This window comes from Gavia stellata, chromosome 6 (genome assembly GCF_030936135.1).
Source record: "Gavia stellata isolate bGavSte3 chromosome 6, bGavSte3.hap2, whole genome shotgun sequence".
Lineage (NCBI taxonomy): Eukaryota > Metazoa > Chordata > Aves > Gaviiformes > Gaviidae > Gavia > Gavia stellata.
The window spans coordinates 62,809,387-62,828,205 of record NC_082599.1 but is presented as its reverse complement, the minus strand read 5'-3'; the positions used below and the strand labels follow the sequence as shown (position 1 = coordinate 62,828,205).

The 18,819-nt window shown below is 38.8% G+C and overlaps 1 protein-coding gene across 1 annotated transcript in view; it reads right to left on the bottom strand.

Moving 5' to 3' along the window:
- NFX1 (nuclear transcription factor, X-box binding 1) overlaps window positions 1–18,819 on the bottom strand; it is a 70,839-nt gene that overhangs the window by 18,819 nt on the left and 33,201 nt on the right. The window contains exons 11-20 of the mRNA XM_059818436.1: window positions 18,374–18,404; window positions 17,176–17,258; window positions 16,546–16,654; window positions 10,954–11,073; window positions 10,204–10,283; window positions 9,639–9,869; window positions 9,273–9,346; window positions 6,556–6,657; window positions 3,505–3,546; window positions 3,063–3,161 (exon numbers count right to left, since the gene is read on the bottom strand). Of these exons, the coding sequence (XP_059674419.1) occupies window positions 3,063–3,161; window positions 3,505–3,546; window positions 6,556–6,657; window positions 9,273–9,346; window positions 9,639–9,869; window positions 10,204–10,283; window positions 10,954–11,073; window positions 16,546–16,654; window positions 17,176–17,258; window positions 18,374–18,404 (971 nt within the window). The remainder of the gene's footprint in view (window positions 1–3,062; window positions 3,162–3,504; window positions 3,547–6,555; window positions 6,658–9,272; window positions 9,347–9,638; window positions 9,870–10,203; window positions 10,284–10,953; window positions 11,074–16,545; window positions 16,655–17,175; window positions 17,259–18,373; window positions 18,405–18,819) is intronic.

Here is an 18,819-nt window from a genome sequence, read left to right as displayed (position 1 = left end):
TGTTCCTCATTGCTTGGTTTTTCACTGTAGTTCTTGCTGTATATTTTTTGCTTCCCCCAGATTTTGCTGCCTTTGCCAAAAACCTCCTTATCCTTTCAACACTTGCCAGTGCAAGATTTTGCCTTTAAGTGACTGACATTCCAGGCTTGCAGTTTGCCAGTCGTGTGCTTGAGAAGCTGCCGTCACTGCCTCTTCCTTCAGGCTTCAGTTCTTGTTTAAGAAAGCTACAAAGGTCTCCTACCCTTAAACCTGTGCACTGCTCCTGTTGCCAGATCACACACCGGAGTGCTTGGCTCTGCCTTCACTGTCTACAACAGCATGTGGAGGGTTAACTCTTGGGAAGACTGGCTAAGAAGATGCCTACAAAGGACCCATCTCCCTCTATGTCTCTCTAGACATTTGATCCAAGACTTCCCTGGTCCATACAGCTGCTGTGGGGTCTTGCACAGCCAGTGACAAAGTAAGGAAATTCTCTTCTGTGTAGCTCCGTGTAGCCAGATATTCCAGATGTTATTCTCTCCTTCTCCTGTAGTCTTAATTCATCAAATAGCAGCCTTAGCACCATTCTTGTCTAACTGGGCATTGATACTTGTGTCAGTCTACCCTCCAACTTCAGGTCAACAGGCCAACTTGAGCATTTGCTCGCTCTCCGTGTCTATTTCTGGAGCCTCTTAGAAAGGTCAGTGCTGAAGTGTCCACCCAGTTGATCTGTATCCCCTGATCTGCGCTTGGTTCTTCTGGTACAGTCATCTCCATGCTAGAAGACAGACTCCCCTTGGCAGCAGGGTATCTCCTCATGTAAAGCTGTATGGTGTAGAGACTTTTCTTCTGACTCCTTGTCAGATTTTGACAAACACATTAGCAAGATCAGCAGGCAGCAGCATTACCATGCTATTTGTGGTGCTTCCTTCTCCCATCACTCTCCTACAGAGGAGACATTATCTTGGCACGCTTCCACTTACTCATCTTCTCCCTGTTACCTGGAGTTGTACTGCATCTCGGAGCTTTAGGGTTCTGTAATTAAAGATTACAGCTCAAAATCAGGAGTTTTCTCACAGCTTTCTCAAGTTTTCTCATTTGTAGATGTGCATTTTTTTCAGCCCTTGACAATGTATGAGCTTCACAGATCAATGGATTGCCTAAACAAGATAATATCACAGCATTCTACCCATGGTTTTGGCAGCTGAGGCAGTGACCCTGAACGCACAGGAAGGTGGCTGTCGTATTTCTCATCATTCTGAGATCCCATACATAGATGTATAACTTACGTTCTGCAGAAAACCACAAGCCCTGAACTCTTGCGTTACTGGATTAACCTGCTCAAGCAAGAATAAATGCATCTGTCAAAACGTATACAGAACGCTGAGCTACCTGCAAAAAATACTGCAATAGATACACTTTGTAGATCCTGCCATTATGAGGGAAACTCAGATCTTTTGCAAGACTGCTGAGATAAAAGATCATCAAGAGCACTCAAGGAAGTAAGTTCATAAAGCCATAGCTTTACAAATTGCAGATTGCTGCTGATGTAAAGACAGATGTGTCAATACAGGGAGAAACTCATTTATCTTGTGGACTAGATAAATGCAATCCAGTAATTCTATGTATGAAGTCATTGACTTGAGGACTAAAAAAATCTTTTACTTTAAGCTGTGAATAAGAATAGCCTGGGTGTGTTAGTTTATCGTGAGTTACCCATATAAAGTGGCTACAAAGGAAATGCAAGTCAAATCACAGAATGACTCAGAAGAGATATTTTCATAGAGAAGTGTGGAAGCATTAAGGCTACTTTTCAAGTATCTGTTAGACCATCTGGAATACAGTGGATGATTCTGGTCAGTTCTGTTCATGAAAGATAGACACTGCACTACAGGTAGAGAATGGCTGACAGGAAGGTGAGATTGGACTGTACTCCAAAAAAAAGAGAGGGAAATACACATGCAACACAAGATATTCAACACAGTAAGAAAGTGAAAATGCGTGCTTTGTTTTCTGAAAGAGGTAGAACAAAACATATACTATATACACTTAAGAGAACAGCCCTTAAAATACCACTTTTCAGTGCAAATACTAATAATCAGTACCTCCACAATGAAAACATTCAGCTCGTATCTTGCAGTAGGCTAATCAGTTGGAAGTAAAGCAAGAGGTGATTTACTCTTAAATTCTGTGTGGCTATTTATGTAAAATTTTCCTTTGTCTCAACACATCAGCAAATTAAATAAAGGATTTAAGTAGAAAGCATCCTCACAAAAATATGAAATTTACATATCATTAGGATAGTGAAGCAAGAGCAAAACAGATTCAGCTGTTCTAAAAACGTAGAGGTGGTAAAAACTAATGTCATGCCTACAAACACACACACACACACGAGTAAAAACTTCTCAAATGACACTTAGCATTTAAGCATCTTTTTAAAAACGTGTCTGATCTCTCCCTGTCATTCCAGGTTACGTAGTGTTTTAGTGTGATGCTTTTGATATTACCCGGACTTTCTGTTGCCTCATTTACAGTCTAGCAGCCCTCTTTGCCATCAGCACTGGCATAGGCTTAGCTCTGCATCAATCAAGTGCTTTATTAATCCCATTTCTTTATTTTTAAAATAAAGGCAGAAAGGCAAAAAAAAAAAAAAAGACTGGTGAAGGGAAATAACGTCAGGCTATGGGAGCGTATTTCATTACTTAACTATCGCTTTTGTCTTTGTCTTGAAAAGTTTACAAGGAGCACCGAGATTGGGGTTGGTTGTGTATGAAAGCAGTGGAGATGTGCAAAGTACAGGTACTGATTCGTAGTGAGAAGAATGGTGGAAAATGATGTTCCCATTCTAAATCTGGTCCTGTTACAGAATAAAGAAACCTGTCAGGCACTTTTTACTTTTCAGGTTCTCATTTTGGAGGTCTGGAGAAGTGCACATCACCTCCTTTGCCTCAATTATCACCTACTGCCAAAGAGAGAAGAGTAAACACAGGCATTTTTACAAGAGTAAACAGAACTATTCTGCATTTCCCATCTTGCTCTCAACACTGTTTACCTATAAGACCTGTCATCATTAGAACACATACCTCGCATCTTCTTTTAAAAGGTCACTGTACTTTGGTCCAGAAGAACGGATGTTAAAAGGATCTGAATTATCATCTATTTCAAGAGCCTCAGCAAGACGCCTAAATTTGAGGGTAGGAAGGAAAAAACCAAAACATAACAAAACCACAACCAAACAAAACCAAAACACACCAATCCCCCCAGCCGCTCAAACATGTCACTGAAGAGTAAAGAAAAATAGCTCGCAAAAGATACAGTCTGTACATTTGAAACTCCTCATTTAGGACTTTTCACTGTAATACTCTAGTAAGGTATCAGATCACTCAATATGGATCCCTATAACACAGGAACCATCTTCTCCACATTTATCAGTTCTCTAAGTCATGCAGGATAGAATTTTTTTCCACATAGCATTAACTTTCTGAACCTGGACTACTTCTGAAAAAAAGCAAGTTCATTGCCCACCTGTTCCTCTGAAGAGCTAAGCATTCTTCGTCACATTGCAACCTGAATTATGAAAGAAAAATACAATTAGAATCACTGCTGCTACTCATACTTTTCAAACTGCAGCTTTGTTGGTGTCGTATCATTATCACAGCCTAAAGAATTAAGAAGGGTGTGTGAGAATAGTTTATTGTATTACATCAGATAAAACAGCTAAAACAAACAAAAATCAAAAGATCTCTGAGCACACAAGCCCTTTTCCAGGTCTTGAACAGAAGCAGCAATTACCAAAGCCATCTAGAAGCTGAGAAAAACAGCTTCTGAATTAGATTTTATTATATTGGTAAATTAGATCATTTGAGAACAAAAAAATGCAGTTGATACCAGCATTGAAGGGATGCTAGGAAGGATGGGACATTAGTAAAGGAGGATGTGACACGGTCACTTACTCCTACGCATCCAAAAAAAATTATCAGCCAGGGAAAACACGAAAGTCAGCGATGCATATGGAAGATTATGATGCACCATAAAAAAAATAAAAATCAGTATTTCAACTGAGCCCATAACTTCTAATGTCAGTAGAGTTACGAATTTCAGTTTTATGTCTCATCTTTGAAAGGTATTTTACAATTTTAGGGGATTAACATGTCAGAGAAGGATCAAGAGCTCTCCAGAATTTCACAGTGGCGGTTACAAACTTCTGCCCCTTAGATTGCATAAGTGAATTGATTCTGTTGATAATAGCTCCTTGATTTCAAACAAGTAATTTCTACAGGGGAAACTGATTCATTCAGTGACACGTATTATGTTTGGAGACACACAGCTATAGGATCCAGAACTTCTGGTGGTTTTCCTGAAGGAGGCAGAAGAAAGCTAACATACTGGTACTCTAAGATCAGCCTGGTACTGTTTAAAGTTATTTGCTTGAAGAATCATTTTCTCCTCCTCTAAAAGAGGAACGTAGTCAATTTAGAGAAGCTACTCTAGGACTGACCAAATTTGTCACAAAACCCACCCAAACCCTAATAAAGAAACCAAACTAAAGTATGAAATGTCTACAGACAGGACCAGAGAGAGAAACAAAGAAAGGAAATCTCTGCACAGTTTGCATAAAAAATTCTGCTATTACAGATCTGCTTCGTTCATTTACAAGTTACTTTGAACACACTGGAGGTTTGACAATAAACTAGAAATTTAAGAATAAATATTTTATGTGCCACCATCTCTTCCCCCCTCCCCACCCTGGTATTTGGTAGATGAAAAGAGTGAGGAAGGGAGAATACTTCCTCTGACTGTCCTTGGATAAAGGCTACCTGCCACAGCTCAGATATCATATTAGGAAAGATTTGCACAAAGAAGAGTCATCTCTGGTAATTTCAACTATTCAAGGAAAGGGCAGTATAAGTCTGCCCACACAGAAAGATGTGCAGCTGTGACTACAACACAATTTACATTACACATTGCAAAGGCTGGGACACCAACAGAAACACCAGTGTCTTATTTGCTCTTCTGGCAAGTATACAGCTGTTATGACAGACTTGCAGCTTCAGCAGCTGAAAAAGTCATCCCCCATTCTTCTGCCATCCCACACCTCCATCATCCCCCCCAAGTTCTAGCATGGCCAAATGGTTGTCTTCTTTAAACAGTGACTTTTTTTGGAGGAGCTGAAGTTGGCTTCATATCATTGAGTATATTTGTATCTGGTTGGCACTGTGATACAAATAGGAACAAAGTAGTTGAGGCTCAAACTGGGTAAAGCAGAGATTATTCTAAAGTAATTCTAGAGACAAAAATTAATGCTTATATTGTACATTTTTGAGTATTCAATTATTTGAAACAGAGAGGGTAGGCTAGAAAAAGACTCAACTACTGTTTCCTATTTGTCTTTCTTATATCATGCCACGCTCTTTAAAGTTGCACGCAGGAATCAGTATGGCTCTCCCTACTTCACCTTGGTTTTGCCCCCCACTTTCTTCTGAAGTATGACACTGGCCCAACTAGAACGAAGCTGGAAACTGGGATGAGCAGGTGCTCCCATGCATCATTTCTGGTGTTAGTTCATCTTCCCCAGACATTCAGAGTTAAAATGATTTCAGCGTGGAAAATTATCCAAAAGGACTTGGTAATAACGTGCTCCAATTTCATAGACATTAAACAAATAAACAGAACAGAATGACAAGCAAATGTTCTTGAAGTATGCTGGTATTAGCTTTTGATACAGGAGGTCACGCAGCAACTGTATGGGAAATTTCACTATTTTGACTTTACACAATATAAAGGAATATTAGGTTTTAACACACATAACAGACTGGCTCTGAAATAACCCAATTCACAATTAAGAGAGGAGAGGTGGTAACAGAAAATCAACTAAAACCAGAAATTAGGGACTTCAAGGGCAAAGACTTCAGGAAGTCAAGTTTCTGACAGAAGGACGTTGGAGAAACTTGACAATTCCTTAAAGAAATGATACCGAAAGTAAAAAGACAAGGTATTCCAATTCTGAGGAATAGAAAATCGCCCATCTTATGAATTAAGTGTTTTTGTGACTTAAAAGCAGATTTGCAGTGCCAGCCAGTATGAGAACACAGAAGTGCCAATCAAACTGAGATACAAATGTAAGAAATCTAAAAAGGGTAATAGAAGAATATTATAAATAGTAAGATGATGACTAGAAGAAAATATGCCCTATTAATCATCCAGGAAGGAATGCTTGATGCTGAAATAGAAGATAATAGCAAAAAGTTATACTGTCTAGAAATCTGAAAAAATCCAGAGGACTCTACAGAGTTTGCTGGGTAGAAAAAAACTCTGAAACCACAATTATATTGTTCCATACGTAATCATAACAACAAACCAGTCAACCATAGAGAACTTTCTATATGACAGCAAAAACATGAGCTGCTAAGAAACTGCACAATACTCTTTTAGCAGTATTGTTACAGTAGAGTCAGGCTATTTAAAGTCTTCCTAATTTAGCTGGGATTTTGCTCACAATATTATGTATCTTTCACAACGCTTATGTTTCAGGTACACACAAGGGTTTCAAATAGGTTCCTACATGTATCTCCTTACCTGGCCTGCTTCATTTCTTTTTTCGTAATAAGCCTACTGATTTCCACTGAATCCCCAAGCTGTAGATCTGTTAACTTAGTGGCTATAGATATAGCAGCTATTCTGAAAAAGAAGAGTGTTAGATTTCATTTGAGGCAACACATAAACCTTTGAAAAGGTGTATAAAGCTGCAGATTTAAACCTACAGATGGAAGAAATAAGATAGACTGACCATTTCCTCATCAGATTACAGAATGGGACTCTAGTTCCTCATGACCTAGTTTTAGGAGTCTAATCTAGCTCCATAAATTAAGAGGTTACTCTCTGTCATCTCTCTTAAGCAAGCACGAGCACGACTAACAAATGGACATGCTTCTTCAGGGAATTTTTCAGAGCACCAACTCTAAGCAAGTCTAAACTAGGCAATGTGAATACTCTTTCCTCTCACCTGCTTAATATTCAAACTACAGCTGACCGTATAGCTTTAAATGCCTTTTTAACTTTTATGTGATTCTTCCTTAACTGTGTGCAACTAAAACCTGTAAAGTGAACTTGTAAAGTACTTAGAAATTTGCTTAGAAAATATGGATGATACAAGCTATAAGGAAAGAGCAAAATGCCTACTGAGACTGTTACCATTTTCTTTATAAAGATTCATTATTCCCTTCAATAACAAGCCTTACCAGTCTGATTTGCTTGCTAAAATTTCTGTAACTAAAACATACAGCGAGTTTTTGGTGAAATAACCCACACCGTTCTCAAACAAAATCCTGCGAAAGTCAGATAAAAAGATATCTACATGTTTTGCACCATATTCAAAGAACTAATAATCTATCAGGAAGGAGGATAATCGTATTACATAAAACCAAAAAGCACTGAAAGGCACCATATTTATCAGGTGGTGACAAAGTCTAGGTAATGGGCCATTAGATGATATGACATCATCATTTGTATCATGTATACAGATACAGCAGCACATTCCCTTTCCTGTTCCCTTGGGCGTTCTCTCACTGACATTCACTGACGAAGCTCAAAGCTGTTTCATCACTCCTGTAACGTTTTTGAGAAAACTTGGATACCCCATTAACTTGCTGACCTTTCCACAGTAGTACTACAAGAGTTACTTTGCTGTGTTGGTTTTTTTTTTTTTTTCTTTCTCCCCAAGTGTGCAGATGGTGAGAAAAAAGCCAAAGCTAACTCCCACAAAATCAGAATATTTTAATCTTTCAGCAACCTGAACATTTGGAGTTATCATACAAACTTATCTGGCATTAAATGCTGCTTTTGTTAATATCACATGGGCCAAGAGTAACTTGTAAACACATATAGGAACACATTTGAATGAACAGATACAAACACTTGCTTTAAACTGCTTGTTTCTTCCCCTTCCTCTTGTCTTGGGCTCTGATTAGATAAATAAATAACACATGTGTTCAGCTTATACCTGCAAGGACTCTCACTGACTTCAAAGAACCATTTTCGTTGTATGAATACTTCTGCAGTGCCTGGGCTATAGAAACAGTGGAGTAACAACAGCTTTCAAAATTTGGACTTGTAATTACATTATCTTCCCAGCTTATCATTAATGACAAGCAAGCGTCAATTTAAACTGGTATTTCAAAGTTGAGTCAGTCTTTTGATCTGTATTCATAGTGAGACAGATCTTAACAAAAAAAGCTCTTTTTTTCCTAAAAGAGAAAAAATGATCACCACTCCCGTAGGTCTACCTTGCATTCAACTTAGTATTGCCTACAATTGTTCTTAACTATTTCTCATTAGCACATTTTTCTCCTCGTTTTTATTAGGTACTATTAAGCACCTATTACCTACATGCTAAGCCATCTTCTGTCAGAATTCGAATCTGGGCAGTGTTCAGTAGGAACAAAGCACCATACCCTAAGCTGGGCTATTATCAGGCCCTCAAAGAGCAGTTCCAAATAAAACAATCTTTAGGAAGCTTTCTTTGAAAGACAGGAAGAACCTGTGACTGTGGTCTCCTATCAACTGGGATGCAGAGCAGAACTCTGGTTGCATATCAACTGTCTAGATTAATTTTTTGACTCCCTCTCAATCACAGCCTTGGAGTAAGATATTTTTTTTTTTATCATTTTTACCACTTTGCTATTTTCATTTCAAAAGTTCCAAAGCCCTTCTTTTCCTTGTCCTTTCTTGCCCTCTCTCGTAAGACAGAAAGAGAAGTTTAGAAGTAGGATCCGGAGACAAATCTATCGCAATATATGGAGTTGGGTAAGACTCAGTTTGCATGTTAAGAACCAAGATTTAGATGCCAAAGCTCTCCTGCCTAAATTTAGCTATTTCAAAATGTCTTTAAATCACTCTTTAGCTTCCGTCATCTGTATTGACTAGGTTCCATCACACATCAAGGGAAACTTAGATAGCAACTCACACATGGACTGCTATATGTAATCACCACATTCAGGAGCCTGAATCTGGACCTGCCCATTTAGTCTGTATCTAATTGCTCTACGTGGGCACAGCAGAGTCCCACAGATGGGAGAGTCAAGTTTTGACACACCACCACAGTTAGACTAACAACAGTGAAAAGAGAAATGCGTTCTTGCACAGCATAGCTGGTACAAAAGCTCAGGGAAACCATACAAAGTACAAAAAAACAGTGTGAAAAAGCTTGTGAATTAAATGTATTTAGTCAAGCCTGAAATTTAATCAAACCACAAAGAAGTCCAGCAAGGAATTAAAAGAATTATTACAGTACAAACCTTTGATATGTATTAGATGCTTCTGAGCAAATCATACTCTCCTTTCTTCTTCCACATTCACACTGAAGATCAACCTGTTGTATCACACAAGAGAGCAGCTTTTTTAAACTTTTGTCTTTTTATGGCCATGGAGGGGTGTGAAGGAGGTAAATTTATTCCTTTTAAAAGTCCCATTTTAGTGGAATAATGGCTAATGAAAAGTGCTGCATAGTTTTTATAAAAAAATCCAATGTTTTAAGTTTATGGAAAAAATGTCATGCTATCAAAATACAAACATGTCATTTTTCATCACAACTGTTATCGGCTGATAGTTAAACCATACAATTCGCCTGTGAATTCGCAGTGAATTTTCTTTGGGTATCTAACCTTTGCACAGCAGGATGTTGTCGGGCAGGGTGAAGAGGGATGACACGGAGCCATACAGGGATGATTACAATATAGCCTCGGAATAATACATGGCTGTTTACACTCTTCATCTATAAGACATTCTCCTTTATGACAGATTCTTTTACATTTGTGCATTCCACATTTTAACATTTGATTGCAGCGAAGTCCGCAGGAAATGTCAGTGAGATGACAAGGAATATTACTTCGCAGCTGGAAGAAGGGAGAAAAAAGATTACAACTACAAATGAAAAAATTATAAATGCAAATCTCAAAGTACTTTTACTGTTCACACCTTCATTTGGCACTGTCCACGCAAGAATCGTAATGCTAAAATATCTTAGGGCAAAGACTGAGTTTTTCTTTATATCGTAGTCCAATAGCAGTTGGTCTGAATCTGTATGGCATAAAAGATGCACTTTTCTAATTTAATCATGTTAAACTCAAACTCCAGTAACATATTCCATTCCAAAGAGGCCACAAAAATCTAAGCCTACAGTGTTAGAACATTATTTAGTATTCAAAAACATTAAGTGACCACACTTACTTCATGCTTGCCCATACACCACTTCTGAGTGAGATAGGTACAGGGTGGACATTTCTCCTCACTGTGACACGAATGGTACACTGCAGTCACAGAAAAAGAAAAGCCAGCACACTTTTATTAGCATACTTCAGTCAGATGCATTAAAGGAGACAGTAAAGACTTGAGTTTGCATTTCAGAACTACACGATTTATGGGAAGTATGATGCTTCATGCAAGGATAATCTGTTCTTTAACGTACTCTTTAAAAATTATGATGGCAAGTTTTTAGGGGAATATTCTTCCATATTTTCTAAATAAACCAGCAGAGAACTTTGTAACTTCTGAGCAGGACTATACTATCAGACAGAATTTGTCAGAAGGCATATCTGTTTGACCTGTGCTATATTTTTTGCGATCAGCCAATGTAATTCCAAGGAACTTAGAAACTAACTGTTCACTAGACTATCCTACTGTTTCAATAGAGCACTTAATCTTTGGAATATAACATTTAAGGTGGTGTGACTACTAATAATGATCAGAAAAAAATCGAATACTTTTACCAGTTGGAAGTACCACTACTAGTATCCATGGCAAGTTTTAGTTGGTTGGCTTTTGACTGTAGACTTTTGGAAATATTCACAACTACTGAAAAAAGGTCTAATAAAAAAGCAAATATATTTTCAAACAGACCTATGTAGACTTTTCTACATTTTAATTTAAAAAAACAAACCAAACCAAAAAACGCAAGCAAAACTGAATGGCCTGACTTACCTGGATGATCACAGTCATGTGGCCTGGTGCATGTTTTTTTACACTCTGGTGGCTGAGTGCCACAGGGGACAGGGGGGTAAATCACGGATTCACCACAATAACAAGTTAACTCGTCAAAACCTGAAAAAACAAGTCAAATATATCCCAATGGCTTCATGTATTTGCACTTCTCCACTATAAGAAATCTTTAAATAACAGGCAAGTGTTTTACTCCAGCTTCGTTTTTTGATATTAAGCACTACTGTAGTGAATTTATTAGCTTTTGTGGCTCCTACAAGGAAACTGGACTATTGTAACTTCATTAGCAAGCGTAATTGCTTTCAGAGAGTGGTTCTTTGACAGCAACATTTTGAACCGGAGCAAGAGAAATGCTCATGCCAAGTTGAAAGCTGTTGCTGTTCTATCCTTGACTTAAAAATGGGGAGATATCTCTCGAATTCCCTTCCAGAAAACACATCATCCAAATCTTGTGCTCCGAACTTGTCCCCGCCATCACTTTTTCAGACCAGTGGTTAGGTTCTGTCCTTTTGCCAAGCCCTGCACATGGTACTGGGAAGACTCCAGAGAAAATTACCAAAAGGGCACTAGTCTGTAGACTTCTTCCTCTAATTTCTTCTGTATACTTCTTTATGTCATTTAGTATTACATGGATCCTCATAAGCAGCTTATGAACCTGTTCAAATACTTCAAAGCCAACTTTATGTTTTGGAAGTTCTCTGTCTCAGGTAGTATACATTTTCTTTTTTTTTTTTTTTTTAAATTCCACATTTGGGAAACAGTTTTATCACAAGATTCCAAATCTCAGTGATAAAATAAACAAAGGAATAGAAATACTTACATACACCATCCCAACTGAAACTTAACACTGCACAAAAATTAATACAGTTCACTGCTGTTTTTCAGACTATAAAGAAACCGTGAGGGAGAATGATTGGAATGCAAACTACAGTTCAAACAGATAAATCCTTAGAAGAACAGGACAGTAAGAGAAAATATTAACATCAGAAGTCAAATAGAAGGAGATCTGAGAACGGAAAGAGAATATGATTGGTCTATAAATGAATAAAGAGATAGTGGATCAGGGAGAAGAAGAGAGAGTTATGGAGGAGGTAAGAGAATAATGGGGCAATAAAAATACAAAACAACAACTCCAACCTGAAGAGAAGACGAGTGTGTTAAGGGAGCTGCTGAATTCAGCAAGTTCTCTGACTCGGGGAATCACACGATTCCTCCTTCCTAGTCTACCAAAGCAAAATCTGTTGAACTCTAAAACCCCGAAGGTTCCTACTGTTCCACTTCCATAGATATAATGGCTGCTGGATCAACATGCAGGTCCAGCCAGTAGCAAGACTGAACACATATTTCAGAGAGACAAGACATACGATACATATATGACAATAACATGACCAGACACTCAGACTAACACAGAGCCAACTGAACAACAAGATTCACATAAACAGGAATACCAATAGCTGAGTCCTCTTCCTCCTCTCCAGCTCATCAGTATTGAAGTTCACTAGTGAAGACACACACACACACGCATACAGTCTAGATACACATGCACAACACATGGATCTCAAATATTAGCATAGACTTTGTCTAATATCCATACCTGGGCAGACCCCTTACACAGTCACTGCCTGAAACCTTGGATATTTCCAGAGACAGATTTCCTCCTACTAGCCAGTCAGTCCAGGTTTGAAGCAAGTTCATTAGCAAATTACCCAGACATACACAGGCACACACAGGACTGAAATTAATAAGGGAATTGCGCACACACACACACACAGGTCTCTCCAGGTGCTGGCACCCAGACTAAGGGGCCCCTATAACTTGTGATCCCATTCTCCAGCTGCTGGCCTACAGTATAGTAAGTCCGTCTGGTCTCTCCAGTTGCTAGCATAGAGACTATGTGCTCCCATGATCTGCAGCCAACTCTCCAGTTGCTGGCACTTAGACCTCTCACACACAAAATAGAGAGAATGAGATTACAATGAAAGAAATTAAATCTTAGTCTTAACTAGGACAGGATAGACAGTTGTCATCAGGTGCACAGGGCTCTGTCAGAGAAGTGCATTGACCAGAAGCTTCATTTGTGCAAATGGTGCCTTTTATCACCCCTTCTCTCCTTTTTCGCATGCATCCACCTTGATTCCTCCCAAATAATCTACCAAAATAAATTTCTCCCCATTGGTCCCAGTTGACCTACATCTGTACCCAAATCTGCTATTTCTGGTATCATTAGCTAGGTCATCCCAGCATCACGCAGCCACCTAAGTTCTGTTGGCCTTGCAATATTCCACTCCCAAAAAGGTTCCCAATAGCTCCCTCCTCCAATGATCTGTGAAGCTCAGTCATCTCTCACCCTTAACATCTATGAAATCCACCCATTCCTCATGGCACTATCTGAAACTTTTGTCAGCTTTTCACCATGTTTTTTGTTATGTTCAGAAATTTCTCACATCCAGTTGTTTTTTATGGTCTGCTCAGTCAGTTAAATCTCAGGTCAGGTCCTAGTCATTTGCCCATGTATCTTCGAGCACAGCAGTTAGCAGAAAGGATCATAATTTTTGTCTAAGGAGACTCAATTACAATAAATTCCAACAAATAAGGATGCTGGGGAGAACAAAGCCTTAAGGGCTAAAAGGAAGAAGTAGTAAGAAGAAGTAGAAAAAGACGAGAAGTTTCAGAAAGTCCATGGATTTCCTGTGGAAAGCAAGCATAGGAAAAAGTAGGGCTTTTGTCGTCCCTTACTACAGGTCCTGAAACAACCTATAACCCTCCAAGGCTTCAAAGCCACAAATCCTCCTTGGTCCAGGAAGATGAAAGACCACAGACCAAGGTCCCTGGAAGACCTGAGTGTTAGACAGGTACACTGGCTGCTTGCTATTGATGAGAAGTGATAGGTGAAGAATCTTAACTATAATGAAGGTTCCTTAACTAGCACTCATCGGGATAATGGGGAGGGAGTGCAGAAAGGTCTGATCCAAAGAATAGAAACACAACATCTGACAACTTAAAAAAAAAAGCTGTCTAATGCTGACATCACTTATTTTCCCCAAGAGACGCATTGCTGTCTTGAAGTAGACTGGATGTGTATAAAGAGACGCTGGCATCGAAAGGGACCTCACCTCTCAGCACTGAGGAAATGACGCTGGAAAGGCAAAATACATGGGAAGCACACGGAACTACAGATGTGTAGATGCACTCTACTACTGCGTCTTGATGCCAGCCCTCACCATTCCCAGCAAAAAAAGTAGTGGAGATGGAGGCAGGGGCAAAAAATCCAATCTGAGTGATTCATCCAATCCAAATGAGTGGCAAGTGGCTTGCAGCTGACCATGCCAGGGCACATGATACCATGGCTGATGCAGCCCAACTGCAAAGTGGTGGCTAGACAGGTGGATCAGAGCCAAGGATGGACTTAGTGCTGAGAAGCACTCCCCATCAGCTACAGGGTCAGAATCACACAATGCATGCCTCTGAAATCTCAACTAGCAGCGTTCAGGCAGAGCAGGTAAGAAATCTTTGAAGATACTGCTTAGCTGATTTACCTCTAGACAGATTCAGAACGGGAGACTTCAGGGACACAAAGGTTTAAGCCAATGATGATGTATTTGGTTCCTTGAGTAGGTAGCTGCTTTTCCTGTGCTCAGAAAAGGTCCTCAATGCAAGATTTCAGCAGTGAAGCTCGACCTCTCAATTGCATCACATCCAACAGTGGAACGATTTACAGGAGAGGCAATCCTTAGGTCTCCCCAGGCTAAGATAGGCCTCTGAATCTTAGGTCTGAGAGTGAAATGCAACCCTCAAAAATATTGCAGCAATGTGGAGAAGATTAATGATTCAAAGATTAAACCCATGAAATTCAGTGAAGAAAAACAATGGCTCAGAAAAATCCATGCATTCTGTCTCAGCTAGACCAGAAGTTACTAACAGGCCCTCTGAGACGTTCAGATTACTATTTTGCTTTGTCAAGAGAAATATTTAGACACAGAAACATTCATTTTTTTAGAGAGAGGTATGGTCAGCATGCATGTCATATTCATAGGCTATTAAGACAGACTACAACGCTATTTCAACCACAGTGAGCTTTAGAGGCTCTAGTACTTTCTCTTTTTCAGGGTGCTTCCATGAAAAATCGTTCTCCACAAAAACAGAGTTCTTTGACTATGTCCATGTGCGTATGATATAGTAGAGACACATGTACTACTGCAGCCAAGACACTTCCGGCTGTAAACAGTATCCTTACAATGTACAACACCTGCCTCTCTTTTTCACCCATGTCATGAGGTCTGGTTCACACTTTCAACATCTCACTGTCCTCTTTCCCACATTCCAGTGAGCAGTTCCAAAGCAGTACCCAGTTTCTGAGGAAGGAGACTCACTTTTCTCCAGCGGTAACTGCAGAACTACCAGACAAAAGACAGTATTTGGTGAAAGCCGAAGGGGAACTACTGGTGAGTATTCATATTCCATTCTAGAAAGACTCTCCCCTCACAGTTTTATTGTAGATTACAGCAGATGCAAAAATAAACCTAGAATTCACAGCTTAACGATGACAGATTCAAAGAAAACTTTCAAACTTCCTAAGCAAACACTGAGTGGAAGGATGGATACAAAGTGAAGAATCCCTTAAGGGCTTTTTCTGCCCAACTTTCAGAAATTGCATTTAATAAATAGCTTACGATTTCTGTGATAAGCCACATCTATACAAAAAAAGGGGAAACCTGTATTAAAATATGAGGCTGAGAAAAAAAAATTAAACTGCTATCACATATGAAGATGTTCCAGACCAACTAAAGGTTCTGCTAGCAGAAGCAAACATAGAAGCATTCTTCTGTCTGCTTCAGGTCAAAATCCGAAATTTTAGTATTATCTACCTATTATAGTGGTGTAAAATGATCAACATATGGTCCCCTACATCAAGTGGTAAAAAGCAGTTGTAGAAAACTGGTATATCCAACTGGCATGGCTTTTAACAGAGTACATACCTATCTAAAGCTATTGCACCAGCTTAAATCTTTAAATAGTTCAGCAATCCTAAGAAAATTAATACCTGCTGGCTGTCAATTTATTTCTAGCAATTCAGTACTCATTTTCACCATCCAGAACATGACCAGAAAGCCTAAGACACACACGACTAACATCTCTTAATTCTTCAGATGGGCCTGTCCAGAGAAAAATCACTAGTGTACCAAGTTGGGAATGTCTGAATTTAAGCAGCTAAACAAATTCTGCTACATACTTCAGTACCTTTAACAGTTATTACATTGTTAAACAAGAGTTCCCTTAACCTAGGAATTATCTTTCCAAATTGCTATTTTTTTCCTTGCATGGTTCCTGAAATTTTTTAAGTGATTGCTGGATCAACACATATAACTGAATATCTTTCACTACTAAAATCCAACACTTATTAAACTCATCTAAAATGAAATAACTTACTTTCTCATGGAACAAAACAATCAAAATCAACTGCATATTCTTCAGGTTCTGGTCAACTTGGATGACATTCTCTGTCCAACTCTGACCAGTTAAGTGAATAAATTTCTATAATATATAAGAAATAATGTACTCTTGCACATAACTCACTTGTTTGCCAGCATGTTTGACAACTGCCCCGGTGACAGGGTTCTTCACATCTGTGAAGCCCACAGTTGAGTTTACGACCACAAACCAAAGAACACTTATGTTCTGTGTCCTAGGGGAAGGCAAAAAAGAAAAGCAGAATTAAACTGGTTTATTTTTCTCCGTGAGCTCATAATCTACTAATTGACAAAACCGTATAGTGCAAAAAATAGCTTAGGCCTGATTTATACAGTTTTTCCATCACTGTATGGATACACAATGTTTAAAGCAGATTCTGCCAAGACCTCTGTTGCAGACATAGCTACATCATAGCTTATGCTTCTTATATTAAGTAATTTCTTTCCCCTCCCCATTCTCCCTGGAATCACTGCATTGACAAAAAGAACCTTTACACTGATTTAATTGCATTTAGGCTGGAACGTGGTTTTACATTTATAGTGATACCCATGAAACAAATGCTGCAAAATAAATGCGCACACATTAACTTTTTGAGCATGGCCAATACTGCAAATAGAAACTGAAGATGCACAAAAATGGAAAGATACAAAAGCAAAAAAAAGGTCTTTTAACATCACAACCAAAACCAAACACACATCACAATGAACAATTTTATAAAGCCACATGTAAACCTACCACACAGCAAACTTCATTACACTTGTGTCGTCCACATGATCTTTTCTTGTTGCATCGCTTGTCACACATGAATGTAATAGCAGCTATTAAAAACAAACAAACAAAACCAAAATCAGTCATAACTTATGTCTTTGCTTATGTGAGAACAAAACCTGCAATCACAATATTATGCTATGGCTGTTGCAGAGCATGGTCTAGAAGAGACTAATAAAGAGTAAGTCAACAAGCAAACTTTTAAATTACTTACTCTTCCACATTAATTCCCCATGTGAACACTTGGCTTCCTTTAAACAAACCCTTGCTCAAAAGGATTTTGGAGAGCAGAATACATGGAAATAGTTTATTTCACATTAGTCTTTACACTATAAAGTCTGCACAATAGAACACAGAAAACAGGGTATCCTGATACGCTGGAGTACCACAAACATCCAATTTAAGACTGCTCAAATTGGTAAGGCAGTAAAAGTCAGCTAAATAAAACTACTGCTGATATGCTCATGAAACTAGTGCTAACAAAGAACATCCTTATCACCATCCACAGGTAACAAAAGCAATCACTTCTGGATTCTGAAGAGCAAAGTCTTCATAGACAAAAGCTCAGATTAGGAAATATGCGCGTTACTACCTTATGTATCCTGTAAGTAAGTACCTCAGTACGACATCAAGTAAACATTTCACTGAAGCAAATTTTGAGATGCTACATCCAGAATACCAAGAAGTGTCAAATGGAGACTCTCTGCCAAGCTCAGATGTAAAGACCAGCAGCACACAACTATGAAGCAGAATCAAAACTTGGATTTCCCCAGGAACTTGGACAAGAGCAGAGCAAAAGCATTACTTTGCACCTGAGCTGTGCAAGTTGACCCAAAGACATGCAGGATGCCGGCAGGGCAACCTACTGAATAGGGCAGGTGGCATTTCAAATTGAAATAGACAGCTTGTCTGGACTCTTTGAGATCAAGTGCTGAAGAAGTCTTTCCTTATGTAAAAGATGGATAGAAATGAAAAATGTTTATTTCAAACCTCTTCCCAAAAGTAGCAGCATCTCAAGAAATGACCAACTTGGCATACAAGTATGGATAAAAGAAGCAGTACCGATCAGCTGTTTGCCAACTTCGTCAATCAAACCCAAAGTTAACATGAGCTGTGTATCGTTTTTAAAACAATTTCACATTATATACGTAACATAACATTGTACCTTTATTTCTGAGGAGAGCACATGGAACTTCCTAGGAAACAAACAGGGAGCCATTACGTTAAAACAGATGAAATAACTGCAACTTACTTATCTAGAAAACACCCAGTCACATGACACGGAAAGAAGCACTCTCAGTTTTCATGTGCATAACACTTCTGTATACAAAAGTCAAACAAAAGCTGGAAAAAACCCTCAAATCTTTTAACACAATACTTTCTCCTTAGAGATTCAATACCAATTAAAAAAAATGTAGTTTTGTATTCCCCACTTAATTCAGCAGATAATGCTGTGAAGTGACAGAAACAGGTTTGTCCTAAGAAACCAGAAACTTGCATGGAGGAAACCAAAAGAGCTCTCCCAGAGAATACTGACGGAGCGCATAAATTTGTGCTTTGACCACTGTCCCAAAAATGCAAGTCTGACTTATTAGAAAGAAAGAAAGAGAG